This window comes from Colias eurytheme, chromosome 15 (genome assembly GCF_061535395.1).
Source record: "Colias eurytheme isolate Ceu_HAF_F1 chromosome 15, ilColEury1 Martin Lab GWU primary, whole genome shotgun sequence".
Taxonomy (NCBI): Eukaryota; Metazoa; Arthropoda; class Insecta; order Lepidoptera; family Pieridae; genus Colias; species Colias eurytheme.
The window spans coordinates 2397359-2414245 of record NC_142994.1 but is presented as its reverse complement, the minus strand read 5'-3'; the positions used below and the strand labels follow the sequence as shown (position 1 = coordinate 2414245).

The window sequence follows — 16887 nt, the reverse complement described above, 5'->3', positions numbered from 1 at the left end:
ATATATAAGTTTACATCAAGATACAACTTATTTACTAATCAATCTTCTGATGCCATTTTCGCTCTTAACTCCAGGAACCTCCCTGGTAGTGGCTTTGTCAGCATGTCTGCAATTTGAACACCTGTTGACATATGTTTAATAATTTTAGTATTATTTCTCATATTGATCCCAAAGGAATTAATATTTGATGTCAATATGTTTGGATCTAATAAGGCTTGTTGGATTGTTAGCTAGTACATCCATTTTACTATTCATATATTAAGATAGGTTCTTTAGTTTTCAGGTTTATACCTGCTGCTAAAGTTTTTTTTTTTTCAACCATATTGCATTTAACAGCTTCATACAGAGCCATATATTCAGCTTCTGTAGAAGAACCTGCCTTATTGTACTCCGACATATTGTACATCAATCATACAACTAGAAGAAGTAACCCGTTGTACTTTTCTTTTTAAATACTAACTCGAATCAATTATCTTATCAATTTGTCTAATTAGAATCAAGTATCTTATCAATTTGTTCTTATATGTTTCCTTTACATATTTAATTTTAATCTACTTGTTTTTAAACATTACCGAGTTCTTGTTTATTTTCATTCACATGTCTGCTTATAGTTAAAGTCAGATCATTGTACATGAAATTAAATACATTAGATTTCCAATAAGAATTCGAAATGGAATACCGTCATTCTCATTGGATTCCATTGCCTCAAAATCTAAATTGAATTTTATGTAAGAAGATTTTGATCACCCATTGTACTAAGTTTATTTCATACGGTTTTAATATTTACTTATGTGCTTTGATCTAGTGTTACGACATTATTTTGTCTCGTGATTCTAAAGCTTAATAAGAATTTAACCTCCTTTTAAATCACCCATTTTAAATTAATTCATTAAATTCTGCATCGTTTTTCAACAATAGTCACTCACTATAATCACTAGATCGTCCAAATTTAATTCAGTATAAATATTATTAGAGATATCTCATCTATTCAGTATGTACATGAATCGATCCTTAAAATCATTTGTAAAACCTTTTTCTAATAGTCTTTTCAAATATTTCAATCCAACATCTGGCAACTTTTTAAGCAATATGCTACCTAATGCTTTGTTTAATTTACAATCGGGGTTCACAAGTGTTTTCACTTTTCACACCCTCAAGTATTTTAATATACTGTACGATTAACTGACCACTTAAAATGCAGTTTAATCAATCTGGTAAACTAACAAGCCATGCTGCTGTTAAAAGACTTAAGTTCAAAATTGATGCAACCGATATTTTTACTAATACCTCTAGCAACTAAACGGGCTTTACACTTTTATGGATTTCCGAACTCATCGTACTTTATAATATCCATTTTCATTATATACAATATTTGTACTACTTGGTTTTGATACTAAAGTCCAAGCTTTTTATTTACAAATAAATAATATAGTTCATCATTAATTGCATTTTTCATTGTTTAGCATCATTCCTATTTTCAATTATCTCATGTGAATTAGGAGTAAATATACAATGTATTATGCGCACAGTAAATAATGAAACGGCTAATAATCATCTTCATTAGATGAAGTTTGGCTTTTAATATCTATCTGATATATCGGTTTCATTGTCAATACTAATTGTCTGTGTCATTAAATTTTAGGCACTGTATTGTTTGTATTTTCAATACTTCGATAGCCTTCTGCCTTATTATTTTATTGATGACTAGCTACTGAGTTTAACGCAAAGTTATTGACTACAGTTTTTCGTCTAGGTACTGAGTTTAACGTATAGCTGCTATTTACTTCCAGTTTTCACCAACTGAGCTTATCACATAGCTATTCATTCAGTTTTCACCAACTGAGCTTATCACATAGCTATTCATTCAGTTTTCACCAACTGAGCTTAACACATAGCTATTCATTCAGTTTTCACTAACTGAGCTTAACACATAGCTATTCATTCAGTTTTCACCAACTGAGATTAACACATAGCTATTCATTCAGTTTTCACTAACTGAGCTTAACACATAGCTATTCATTCAGTTTTCCCAACTGAGATTAACACATATATAGCTATTCATTCAGTTTTCACCAACTGAGTTTAACATAATATAGCTATTCATTCAGTTTCAACCAACTGAGATTAACCCATATAGCTATTTTTAACTGAATATATAAGGTTGCCAACTGAGTTTAACGAATCGTTAGGGACTTCAGTATTTAAACCTGAATCAACCTCGTCTCCCTTTGCCTTTGATTTAAATTTACATCTCTTTCTACCACATATTTATTACTCTCCACTTTATACGCTCTATACCCATTTTACCTTTGATGACTTTTCATCAAATTTGTTTTACTGGTTTCAACATACGGCTGATTCGAAAACCTAAAGGTATTTTAAATATGGAGTTCGTGGCAATGTGAGATGATAACTGATACCTTTATCTACCTTTTAAGTAGTAAGATAAATTCTCTTTAACATGATCAGTAAATAGGTTTACAATACATCAGATTTATTTCTCATAAAATATGTTACACTCTTATGAGTGAATTCATCATTAAACATTTCAAAATAATTTTATTATGATTTATTCATTTCTTTTAATCATGAGAACCATAAACATCTGATTTCAACATTATTTTATTAAATGACATTTACACTTGTTTATTGTTTATACAAGCTTCACACAAACAGGTAATCTACCTTTTCATTTAATGTCATCTATTAGCTACTAGATAATTTAACTTTATCAAACTTCTAATAGATAATTTAAAATTTATCTTTTCTTATTTGACCTCGTCACTGATGCTAATATTTTTATTCGGAATTAGAATCTTTATTTTAATAATTAATAAAGTTTAACTTACCGAAAATTCCAGAATAGATATATTGTATTTCGGCTTACCAGTCATTGCCGTCTTACCATTCCACCTCACTGTCAGCTGTCTTACTAACTGCTAAAAGGATATTTCACTTCCTTCATTTGTTAACTGAAAATTTCCAGCCATAAATGCAAAGCTGTCTTCAATCACTGGCTCAGCTTGAATGGTTTGAATTGTCCTTTGTCTTTCTGTACTTGGTTTGGACTTAAAGCGTTTCGAGAAGTTACGACATTCATTTTTATAATGTCCTCTTTTTCCACAATTGTGACACTTAATGTGCCCTTTATAATTTATACCATTTTGTTTCGGCTTGACGATTCCACGACGTATTTTCGATGATTTTCTAAGCTCCTTATTATTTCGTTTTCTTTCATTAGTTTTCTGTTCAACATGTAGAACCATTTTACTTGTGTCAAGACTTTCATTAACAAGTTTAACTTCATGATCTAATAATCTTGTTTTCACGAAACTTAACGTGATGTTGTCTTCTGACAAAGTCTCGATGGCTGTTATAACACCATTGTAAGAAGGTGGTAAAGTAAGCAATAGTTGAGTCACTTTATCAACCTCTGAGATAGTCGCACCGGCTGATGCTAACTCCGATATCAAAGAATCGAACATCATAAAATGTTTACACAAATCTGTGTCTTCTTCCAACTTCAAATTAAATAATTTCTTCCGAGCTCCAATTTGTTTTGCTACACTTTTTCTTTCGAAGATATTGTTTAGTACATCAAAAATTTGTTTTGTCGACGATTCTGGTTTCACGTAACTTAAATACGAATCGGACAAATATTCAATTAACACATTCTTTGCGGTTGACTCCGATTTCTTCCACTTGCTGTCAGGATTCGCTGGTGCTGGTTTATCGATTACATGAATCACTTCAAGTTCATTTAAGAGACTGCGGATTCTGAACTTCCATATATTATAATTTTCACCGTTGAAAGGTTGGATGTTTCTTTTAGATTTTATAGTTTCCATATTGTTTATAAAATCTTTATCTTCACTCTGAATGTTTTACTTACGATACATTCACTAATTTTCAATTGCACTTTGAAATTTTAATTTTCTTCCTCTCAATAAAATTTGTATTTAAATTAATCAACAACGTAGCCTGGGCCCATAACCTATTGGGATTATGGATAGTGGTGTGATTAATATTAGTAAATAATTCAAGCACTTTGTTGTAGGAAGATAGTCACTTTATTTATCTTCAAATAGAGTATCGAAGGTATGTCTTAACAGTCTGAAGGATACGAGTGAACTACACACAAAGAGCTATATAACTCAACTGTTTTTAGGGTCTATATAACACTCAAAATTATACCTTTATTTATGACCCTCTTCGAGTATTTCTTACCCGTACTTCTAGGAATCTATACAATAAATATTCACAAGGTTTAACATGTGTTACCAAGTGTTGAGTGTATACAGGACTCACAATAGGTTTACCAAATGTGCATGATAAGAAAAAAAGGTCGTTGCAATAAATCACACGTATAGTGTAAGAAACGTAATTGCTTTTTAAGAGAGAAACTTTTGTAAATGAAATCAATATTTCAACATCTGATGTAAGTGATATTTTATGTATGTAATTTGACCAGAATAATATTCATGTTCCTAAGTAGTAGGTACGTGGGTATAAAGCCATCTTTTTTAAAACGTCAAAGAAAATTAATTTACAATAATACTATTGTAGATACATAGTATTAATGTATCATATTCATAACAATAAAACTATAAAAAAGTTTAGGGAATCGTTATTCACTTTTGTCTTTTTTTTTTAAATCGTTTGAAAATTCGGACAAGCCAATCAGAGACATAGAACAATTCAAAAGACTGGTAAACCGAAATAACCACATAATATAAAGTCTTACAAAATAAATAATCTTTTTTTTTCATTTCATTTAATGGCACACAAAATAGTGCAATATCTAAATAGAAGTCGCTATAAATAATCTTCTGTTGAAATGTCAGCACAAGCGGATACCGAAATATCTTCGCCAGGGTTAGCAGAATAGAAAGATTCCCTCGTGTCTAGAATTCCGAAACGCAACACATTTCTCTGCATTTCAATGTGATTTATGTCCCGAACTTAAGAAATTGCATGTTTCGTCACTCACAAGAGACATTTTTATTAAGTTTCCAATACCGCAAAAAGGAATATCGTGTTTAAATTTATACAGTTCAGTATTAAATTTCGAGTTATAAATTCTATCATTGAGAAGACACATTCTGCGGGCATATTCAACAAAATGGAAAATACTGTTTCTATTCCGCTGACTGCTCTCTGTTTTATTTCGTTTGAGTCTAAATTCTATGCATGCGTGAATTAATGGTTTTATTAAATCATTTGCTATTGCTATGTGGACAAATTTATTGATACTATTTTAGATACGTATTGGAGACAATTTTGGTACACGAAATACAGAATGTAAAACAGTGTAAATGTATAAAATAAGCATAAAGTTAGTCAGAAGCAAAATTTGATAGTAGAAATTTTGAGAGTGCATGCTAGATAAAAATTTATACATTTTCCGTAGCCGTAAATTGTCTACATTGACGGTGCGAAGGTAATAATTTCTGGATTGAAGCTAAGCCGAGTTAGTACCAGGTAAATTTTGGATCCTAAGTGTAGAATGGCGTGATATATAGCAATACTGAGGTATTGATGAGACATCAAAGCTCAATACTTATATAAAATATCGGTTGTCTGTAAAATAGGTAACTTTATCACGGCTAGACATGTGAATTTTACATAAAATTCGTGTGAGGTGGTACTACTGTAGGTTATTTTATGATGCTGTTCTTGTTTTATTAAAAAAAAACATATTTGTGGGATATTTGTATATTTTTAACTAATTATGTGTAATAATATGTGTTTTTTATATTTATTTTACTTATCGACACAAATAAATAACCTCATCTGATATTTTTATTTGAATATAAAGGGTAGCTTTGGGATTGATCATGGGCAAGGCCGGTAAAGCACCTGTAACACTTCTAGTGTTACAAGTGTTTATGGGCGGTGGTGACCACTTAACATCAGGTGGCCCACCTGCTCCTTTGCTTGCTCTGACACAAAAAAAATGGGCCATACTTATTTAAACAATTTTATTAAACAATCATAATTCATAACTCGGAAATATATATTATCTATAGGAATCATACAAAATTTAAACTGAATCATTTACTCGATGGCTAAATCTACCTCTGTACCAACAAATGAGCAGCCTTTGAGAGATAGAGGGGTGATTTTTGAAAGCCAATTATATGATCGTAAACGTAATTTTCCCCTGCTTCATGTTTCATTGCTGCTAGAGTAATAAATGTCGAAATACATTTTCATGTTAAACCAGAAAGCGTTTTTGAATCGTTTGAAAATACAGCTGGAGATAGCAAGATTTTTGTTAGTGAAATGTCAAATTAGAATTATCATATTTTATTACGAGAAGGAATTTTCTTGATCTTTATTAGAGTTATACTCTACGAAAGAACATCACTTTCTGTAATAAATTATTCACACAACAGTATTCATTTCATTTATTATTAGTTTAAGGAAAAATCACATTCCCAATAATTAGACGAAATCAAGAAACAGAAATGATTCGAAATTTAAACGGAATATTAATATAAATTCTTAGCAATATTACTTTGGAGTCGAATAGTCTATTTCAATATAATTCAAAGCCCTTGAGGAATTCCCTCTGATGTCGTACGATCTTCATTACTCCGTCGTTAATACAAAAATATATAGCAAGAAGATAATGTTTCGCTTTAATGTTATTTAATATAATTATTTGAAAATGCTAGTTGTGAATTATGAAAAGTGTTTTTTTTTTCTACTAACAGTTTAAACAACTTAATTCAATAACTTAGTACGTATAAGAGAATATGCAATCTATCTGTTATAGACAAATATAATAATTAAAGACTAATAACATTATATAAACATAAGCCTAAAGTCCTAATGTCAAAATAAATAAGCTCAAAGAAATTTCATAACACATTCTCATTCCACACCATCCTATAAAGACAATCTCAATGTCCTAATGCCAAAATAAATAAGCAACAAATTGCATAACACATTCTAATTACAGCTATTCATGTATCCAACCAATCACGCACTATTCATATCAAACCGTCCATAACCAACTAGCAAACGCTAACCAATGCATAAAACCAATGTCCTTTGAGCACATTGATTGACAGATCCATTCATGTTACCGTGTATGACGTTCTGATCTTGTAAGTGACGATTACATATCCAGTATGCCATTTGAACAGATGGTCTAAATTGTGTGGTATTATGCTATCTGTGATTTCGTACCTACTGGTATCGGAATCTCTTTGAAACGTAATTTAGGAGCAGTGTTGGCTTAGGAGTTAGCTTTCGAAACTAAAAATATATTAAAAAGTTGGAGGTTGGAGGTCAGATGCGCGTGTAAATTTTTTTATTACTTTTTCATCTGTAAATCATACACTATAAACCTACCTATATTATATTGTTCTATGTCTTAAAACCCTGTCTTACATACCTATAATAGATATATTATTTTGTGCAAATAAATCAACATTTATTATTTTTCTTTGTTCAATACAAGTCTATTATATAGTTGAAACTCTATTCAAATTGCATCATAACGAACGTTCTAGAATGTCACAAGCCCTTTACGCCGTCAGTGAAACAACATCCCACGCGCTAGGGTTTCTTCAACCAAACAATGCGTTATGAAAACATGAATACTTTTATTCAATAGAAATCCTTTTGCAGCGCCAGTGCAAACAGTGAAGGCGTATAAAGGCTCAATGCAAAGTGCTAACCATTCACAGACAGACGACAAAAATCCAGACGTAGTGCCGCTCGGTAAAGGTAAGGTATTTGTTTCTCTATTGTATGCTTTGAACTGTGATACTTTTATTGACAATTGTGAGCGACTGTAATGGCTGTGTTGCTTTGATATGAAGAGTAATCGAATCTGAAGTATTCAAATAGATGTTTGTAGCTTTGAGTTGGAATTGTACGAGTGATAGCACTATCTAGAGTTTTCAAAAGTATATGTACATGGTAATAAAGCTGAAGTAGGGACAATTTATTTACTTCATGCAGTTTCGTTTCATACTTTTTAACTTTAGTTTAAAATACTCTTTTTGAAGACAGCAACACCATGAACAATAATAATTAGTGTACATTAAATAATGATCAATTACTTTACCCACCCAATCATTCGATACATTGCATTGTTATCAATATCTCACTAACTATAATTGTCTCAATATTTTACACAGATTATAATTGCGCGAGGGACCTAGAGCGGCCGCCGGAGCCTCCGCCCTACGCTGCCGTGGTATCCCCGCCCGTGGGGTCGTCCCGGAGCGTGCATAGCTTACACGATACGAGGTCGAATACACCTCATACGCCGAATACTCCAGCTTCTGATGCTCAGGTATCCTACATATATTATTAATGCGAAAGTTTGTGAGGATGGATTATGGATGGACGGACGGATGACAATGAAATTTGGTATGTACGACATACTGAGAAGACCCAGAATAGGACATAGGCTACTATGCGGGGTTTTCTTTGAAAACGCGGGTGAAGCCGCGGGCAGAATGACAATAACACGAAATTTAAAGAAAGAAAAGTAATAGTGCAAAGGAATTGCTTACTGACACAGTTGTGAGCTATTAAGTATTGTTGGCAGGAATAGATGAAGAAATGTTAACCTAAAACAAATATTTTGTAGAACGAAGAGATAAATCATTAATGTCCAATGTGTTTTTGTACCCTTGTTTTCAATGGGATATTGGAGTCCAGTTCTATTTCAGTATATTTCGTCAATTTTCCTTAAAGGTTTACTGAATGTCCACTTTAACCGAAAATTTTAACGTACCATTTGAGCATAATATACTTAACTCTCCATTAATACCTATATATTATACTAGGTTTCCGCCCGCGGCTTCGCCCGCGCAGTCTAAGAAAAACCCGCATAGTTCCTGTTCCCGTGGGATTTCCGGGATTGCGTCATTTTCCCGGGATAAAAAGCCTATGTCCTTTCTCGGGTATCAAAATATCTCCATACCAAATTTCATGCAAATTGGTTCAGTAGTTTAGGCGTGATTGAGTAATAGACAGACAGACAGAGTTACTTTCGCATTTATAATATTGGTATGGATATATTTTTTTGATGAAACTAAAAATCACAACTTCGTCTATTCTTCCTCTATAAAAAAACAACTATAAGAAGTCCCCTGCTTGTTAAATCACAGCGAAATACATTTTACCAGATACGAGATCCAACACGTCCTCCATCATCGTTCCATTTGTTCCTTGACATTATTAGATTAATATTATAACAACCACGTTTCTAAGCTGTTGTCTAGGAGTTCACTTTATTGCGTAGTGCGCAAAACTTCCTTTGTGACAAATCATTTGACTTTGCTGTTTTTGATTTGACCAATTTGTATGAAAATAATGTTAGTTGTGAAATAGCAAATGGTTACCATAATGTTTTAGTTCAATTTGTATCTAATAATTCAATGGTTTCGTCATAATTTGTTGCGTAACACACATTGAACATAATAAAATATTCAGCTCTAAAGAATAACAGACAAATTATATATCTACACATATAGTTAAGTATATTATTTTCTACATATCGTAACAAGTTTAAATACTTATTATTATTGTTTTTGAAATTAATTTTTTACAATTAACAAAGTAAATTGCAAACTTTATACTTGTTTTTTAAAGTTCTTAATTTTTGTATCTGCATAATCCCTGGCTAAACAATAAATTCAATTTGAATGATATTCATTAAACAGATTTTCATGAATGTGTGAAAATGTTTCCCATTTATCAAACAGCACCAGATTATTTTTAACTTATATATAAGACGACATTCTGAGCCCATGATATCTTTTAACCCATCATTTAAATGTTCATAACGTTTAAACCATTGTTATAGAGCATCGGCACGCTAGGAGAGGACCGACGCAGCGTGACAAGCGGAACTCTGTCACGGCGGAGAGAAGTCGTCACGACGAGGACACCACTCCTAGCGAACGCGAGAGAGAGTTGTGTGTAGACTAAGCTTAATGTTAATATAGCGAATCCTTGTAAAGTCCCAATGGGAAATTGATGTAAAGTTAGATTTTTTAATTTGTTTATTGTTAGAATAGTTTCTATGTTGATTAAAGATTGTAGGGTAAATATTGATTTTTTTTAATTAGTACAATTATTGGTATGACCATTTACAAGTATTTATATACAAATGCAAATGATACAGACTACAGTTCTTGAAAGCGTATTTTACTGCAAATTGGATGAAAGATTAAACGCTCAAAAATCGCTGAATGATAGTTAATTCAGCAAAACAAAAGTACATTCAGACTAGTTTTAAAAGCAATAGATGCAATTGCGATACGGACGAAAAATTGAATCCTCTTTAGTCAGATAGTTAAAATTGTGCAACAGTTGCTCAAAGGCACTGTAATTCTTTGAGCAATAAAGAAAAAGGCTTCACAAAGAGAACGTAGAGCCGCTCGGACGTCAAATAACAAATTGCAAACATTAAATAAATGAGTGGATTTATGTTCAAATGAATGGGGGAATGAGTTTATTGACCCCATGCATATTTAAATACTTCCTGTTTCAAACACATCCAGCCAGGTTCAAGCGAAGCATGCATTTTGTAAATATATACATGTCGTAATAGATATATCTATTATTGGAAGCAAATTATGTTAATTTAACAATATTTTTATACAGTAGGAACAGAAAACCTGAGTACAGTTTTAATGAAATTATATAGGGTCAGTTATCCTATACCCAAGCGCAAATACCTACTTTTTATCCGTGACATAGATAAGTAAAATATAGGTATTTTAGTTATTGCTCGAAATATAAATTTTATTTTATAAATTTGATTCATAAATTCGCACGTTCCATTGAATTTATTTAGATTTTCAAACAAAATTCGTAAGCGATACTCGAATCAAATCTTTTTCCAATTGTTCTCTATGAACATAGTTTCAAAAATATTTTTGGAGTTTAGTCATTTAGATTTTTGCGACACGCTTGAATATTATTGGAAAAGAATTATACAATTCGTTTGTAGCGTGACTATTTCGGATTTTATTAAAAAATATCGTTAAGAGCTCTAGTGGATGTCGGGCGCGTCAAGCGGTGCAGGGACTGTGAATAAAACATAAGTACTTCGCATAGATGCTGCACGCATTCAGCTAGGAAAAGGCAGGTGTGACAAACCATTATTATTTTTTATTCAGTTAACCAGGTTTAACTTTTTTGTCGCTATAATTCTTCTGTTAATTAAAAAAAAGTAAAAAATTCTATAAATGAAAGAAAAGCACCACCAGGTTGGTGGCCTTAACCGGAAATTGCCTGTAATACATAGGATATTATTTTCTTATACTTCATACAATGTAGGGCAGTCACTATTCTACAAGGTATTCGTTATGAATATTTTCAGAAGGCAAAGCACAAAAAGAGAATCGTAAAATTATTTCCCTAGCATTATTCACATAACTCCTTCAACACATAAAACTAACAATACTATGCAAATTCTTTCGTGCTTGCTACGAGACGAAATTCCCGGCGAATAGCATAAAAGAATTTCACGAATAGCACACCCAAGGTTCACTTCCTCTGCGCTTAAATATGTTCCGATTTATCGCCTACATAATGTCTACGCCGTAGCGGATCTTATGACCGATATGCTACGCTTTTAAAATAATATGTATAGCTACATCATTCCTTGATTCCTATTTCTGAAGTTCTCTTGGGAAAGAAAATGACTTTTCTATCTTTTAAGATCTTTGTCATCAGCCTTGCGTTTCTAGGCATGTAAGAACTTCTTCATAATTCATGAAATTCTATTCTTCTTATAAAATATATCAAATATAAATTTTGAAATACAATTTTCTTATAATGAATAACACGTGTATTGTCTTGCAAAACGGGAAGGTCGGGGAAATTTAAAAATAGCACAATTCGGAAACGTGAATTGAAATAAATTATTTACATTTCTAATATTCCTTGTGAAATTGCTTCGATTGAAATTATTAAGGGAAATACTTACCTTCTTTTGGTTTAAACGTATTCACGTAACAATAAAAACTCCAATTTAACTTGCTTAATACTCAGAAAGCGATTCTTTATGAATCAGACGAACGCTGATATCATCGCAAATCAAAAATTTTAATTCTGTGAAAATGATAGCATGAAATATCACACCACTTAAAAAGTTCTCGTAATATTTATTATTTTATTTATTACCTAATTTATTTATTAAATTTCCGATAAATTGATTTAAATTTAACCCTTCAACCAAAGAATTAAAAAATTAAACAACAGATTAGTTCAAATGCTAGTTAGTAATACATAATTGTTTTTCCGTCATAAAACCATCAATAAATTTTGAATAGTTATAACCAATGCTATTATTGCCTATAAAGTTTTAGAGCGTATACGCACTATGCGGGTAGCCGCATTGCGGGTAGCCGTCCGGCTGACCGCAAGCACAATTATGTACGTAATATTCATTTCTATGCGCACTGCGATGCGGCTAACGCAGACCGCACAGTGCGCATAGAAATGAATATTACGTACATAATTGTGCTTGCGGTCAGCCGGACGGCTACCCGCATATTGCGTATACGCTCTTACTGTAGCAAGATAATCGAAATTAAATCGTTACGTTTATTAAAACTAAAGCCAAAGCATTCCAAATAGAAACGTCAAGAACTGATGTTAAAAAATAGAGCGCATACAATTTGTTTTCAAATAAAAAACTGTTTTCACTGGCGAGAAACATCGTGCTAAGACTAGATCTGGGTCAAGGTTGGTTAGTGTTTGTAATAAATCATACTTTTATGAGGTCACTTGATCAGGTTCGACTAAGCTATTCCTACTTTTCCTAATTTTCCTCAAACATTTGTTTTATTCAATTAAACTTCTTCTAGAAGCACTTTTGCATCGTCATAATCACCGATTCGGAAGGCAGTATCTATGGAGAAGAGCCGGCAAGAAACTCCATAATTGCTATTTTAAAATCAACTACTTTACGCAGACCGGATTATTTTGTGCGTGTTTTTGCAATTTAATATTCAGATACGATTTTATCTATGTAGATACTTATATATTTAAAATGAAATAATCAATTATTATTATCTGATGAACCGTCGGAAATTTAAAATTTATATATTATATGCACTATTATTGCATTATGCGCAAAATCATCCACTCCATTGAATATGTTTAACGATGAAGGTTGATTGCGTTTGGGGTTTTTATCATATTTTCATTAAAATAAATACTCAAATATTATGTTACGTTAAAATTTGATTAATCTATATACATCGAATTATCTGTAAAGACTGTGTCAATCTTATTTTTTAGATAGATAATTAAAGAATTAACATATGGAGTAGATAAATATTTTTATGTCTTAAAAAATAATGTTATTTATAAGACGAGTTAACATACGAGTGAAGTAAATATGCGCTTTAAGTTAACGCTGTTTGAGTTACACTCAAAATTATCGAAATCGTTCAATAGGTATATTATTATGTATTTCTTAAATTCCTTGAATGGAGATTATAATTATCATAATTTATACTTTTGTTTGCCTCTTGATAGAACTGTATTTTATAGTTTAGATTTTGTAATGAAGCTCACAATTCATAATATAATATTACAGTATAGATTTTGAAATGAATGGGCTTCATTTAAAAATCTATACTGTAATATCGTTCTGAAAAAAAAAAATTCTACCAGAATATTCTCTTTCTGTCAGAATAAGGTTTAATTTTAATTATTTTAATGTTTTTTATTGTAATTATATAAATGAATAAAAAATGTAAATAATTGCATTATCTGTTGTACTGCCATTTAATTAGATTTTTTTTCCATAAATGTATTTGATATAACGACAGTAAAATTAATTGTATATTTTTTTATTTCCAATATTTTTTTTCAATAACCGATTGAATGGGTCTGGAAAATATGATATAAATTGCTTTTATGAAAAAACGTTTGAATGATACACGTGTATGTGTATTGTTTATGAATATGAAATATTTATTTTATGTAAATAAATTTATAGGAATAAAATGTGACTGTTCTTATTAAATAATCTACTTACTATTATGGTGTTTATTATTTTTATATTGTGATCAAACTTCTGTGATTTTGTTCAGTTTTTTCTTATAGATTTTTAATTGATAACAATACAAATCACTTTATATACCTATTATGTACATAGTAACAAAATTACTACGTGCTCTTATGTAAATTGAAAAGATAAAAATAAATGTAAAGAAATATTATTACAATGTAATTTAAATTCACTGTGATGCTATAAAATTATTATAATTAATGTAATGTCTATTATTATGTACATAGATAGTTACCTCGAAATGAAATGAAATTATTATTGAATATATTATATTCAAGTTATTAATAATTTCTGTAAATAATTGTACGGACTTCGTGTTATAGTTAAAATAATATTCATTATGTATCGTAATTATTATTAATGTATTGAAATGATTTGCATCGATTAACAATTTTGTTTTTTTTTTAAATAGTCGACAATATATATTTTATTTTGTTTAAAACTGATATTAAGATAAAATATGATTAATCATAGTACATGTTAATTAAGTTCTTATAATTTATACTTCTTGACATATCGTTAATGTTAAGCAGATGTGTAAAAATTTCTTGGGAAATAAATTTGCTTATTAGAAAAATAAAAGTTTGTTTGTTATCATCCTAGATGTATATATCTGAACTAGCTTCCGCCCACGACTTTATACGTGCATCCCCGTTCCCGCAAGAATTTCGGGAAATCCTTTCTTAGCGGATGCCTACGTCCTAACATATACCTGCATGCCAAATTTCAGCCCATACGTCCAGTGGTTTGGGCTGTGCGTTGATAGATCACTATATCAGTCACCTTTGAGTTTTATATATATAGATATGCAATTTCTCGTACATTATTTCAACGTAAAAAGTATTATTACTTGGACAATTATTAATTAGAAATTTATTAAACACATTTAAATAGTACGCATCTTCTCGTTACTATGCTGTAAACTGTTTAATTTTCATGCTTAATAATATCATTAATTTATTTGATTTTGAGTCCATTAAATATTCTAAATTAATGAAGTTTAAAAGCTATACATAATTTTTATAATTGATATAACTTATCTTATTTGTATATATTCTAACAGTAACATTAAATCTCTAGGCAAGCTCAAAATGCAAGGTATTGAAACTTTAGTAAGTACTTGCCAAAGTTTCATCTTCAAATATCACTATAATCTTATTATAACCAAACCGAAACTTTTGCGTTCGAAATATTAACAGTTTCAATTATTTTACCAAAAGCATAATTTTCAAGATAGCTAGAGCTTAGCTCAGAAATTACGAATTAAGTCTTCGCAAATTACAAGGTACGTAGAACATAGATAATAAATAATAAAGCAACAAAACACACAAAAATATTTTTTTTAAATTTCGTTTGTGAAGAAACAATGCCAGTTAAGTATTTATCTAATTTAGACAGACATTAGGTACAATGTTTTATTTTACACAAAAATCATAAAATAACATTGAAAAAAATGAAATAATAATATTTACACTAACCTCCTGTATGTACATGAACACAATATTATAATATTATAAAAATTACTTCCGATTTCATGTAGGTACTAGAGAGAGATGCAGGTAATTTTTTTTTTTAAAGATTATGATTAAATGATAAGCCATTCAATACTACACTGCCTGTAAGACACCATTCTAAAACGTTTCCTGCCTTTAAATGTTAAAACCGACCTCGCCTTATTCACGCTCATTTCGGAGATGTGATAAGAATTTTTATTCGTATTGTCGAACCTCAATGAAGCTTAAGGTGGCGTATTTAATGCCTATCATAGAACTTGATGAGCCTACGTTGTTTATACTTTTTGTTATCATACCATAGAATGCTCGTAATCTCACGAACAATGCCCCACGCTTTACGTCTGTGGATTTTTTTGTTTCAGAATTTTTTAATCAAAACCACGAGAATCCTAAACATCAACATGTAATCTGCTTACAAAGAATGAAACACGCCGCTAAAGGACATTAAAGCTTTACCTTTTGGCAAAATTTTGTATCATTCTTTTGTATTTTAGAATAATTCTAATGAGGATTTACCCGAGTTAAAATTGACTGTAGCCCAATTTATGAATGCAAACAAAGCTCGCTCAAGCGGCTAAACGTTTCTAAAATTCGAATATCGAGTCTAAATCTTGTGATAACCGGTAGGAACCGGTTCTGACCGGTAATATCTCGCTTCAACCAGTTTCACTCGAATTAGCGCACGGTTGGCGTAGTAGCGATCGTTGCGTGCTGCCTGTAAGCTTGTGTGCATAAGTAATTGAAGCGCTTCCCTTCAATTTAACATTTGTTGGTTTCAACTTCTTTTATCGTAATGGAGATAAGATTAATCTTCAAATTTCGTAACTCTTGTGTTCGTGAACTGTAATTTATCGAATTGCTAATTCGAACATTATTTCCTAGAATTAATTGCGTCTCACGATCGTGGTTGTAAATAAATAATTTCCGAAATCTATTACATCGCAACCGCAAATCCACATCTAAAATTGAAACGTCCTATAAATTCAAGAGTTAAAAACCGGAGTAATCACCGGCAGTCCATTGAAATATTTGCCCAAGTACTTCCTGATTAATTTTCGTTTCAATTTCAAATAGACAAAGAGGAATCGTCCAAGCCATCTGTGTAATTGATACGATCTTAACGATACGTTTACTCTGCTCTCGTGATCGGGAGAAAATTGCGAACGCTCCGTGCCAAATTCTAGATATTACTGGATACGGATGCGCTTAAAAATTTATGTATTAAGAATATTGAACCGCTCTTACTTTAATATTAGATGTAATGTGGATGTAGATGTCGTATTATCGTTCAATTTATAGCCATACTCT

At 31.1% G+C, this 16887-nt stretch overlaps 1 protein-coding gene across 1 annotated transcript in view; it reads left to right on the top strand.

Moving 5' to 3' along the window:
* The window catches only part of LOC149902137 (synaptogenesis protein syg-1-like), a 108793-nt gene extending 98838 nt beyond the window's left edge, over positions 1-9955 (top strand). Inside the window, exons 14-16 of the mRNA XM_090110385.1 lie at positions 7642-7740; positions 8157-8314; positions 9836-9955. Coding sequence (XP_089966511.1) covers positions 7642-7740; positions 8157-8314; positions 9836-9955 — 377 coding nt within the window. The remainder of the gene's footprint in view (positions 1-7641; positions 7741-8156; positions 8315-9835) is intronic.
* Positions 9956-16887: the final 6932 nt, after the last annotated feature.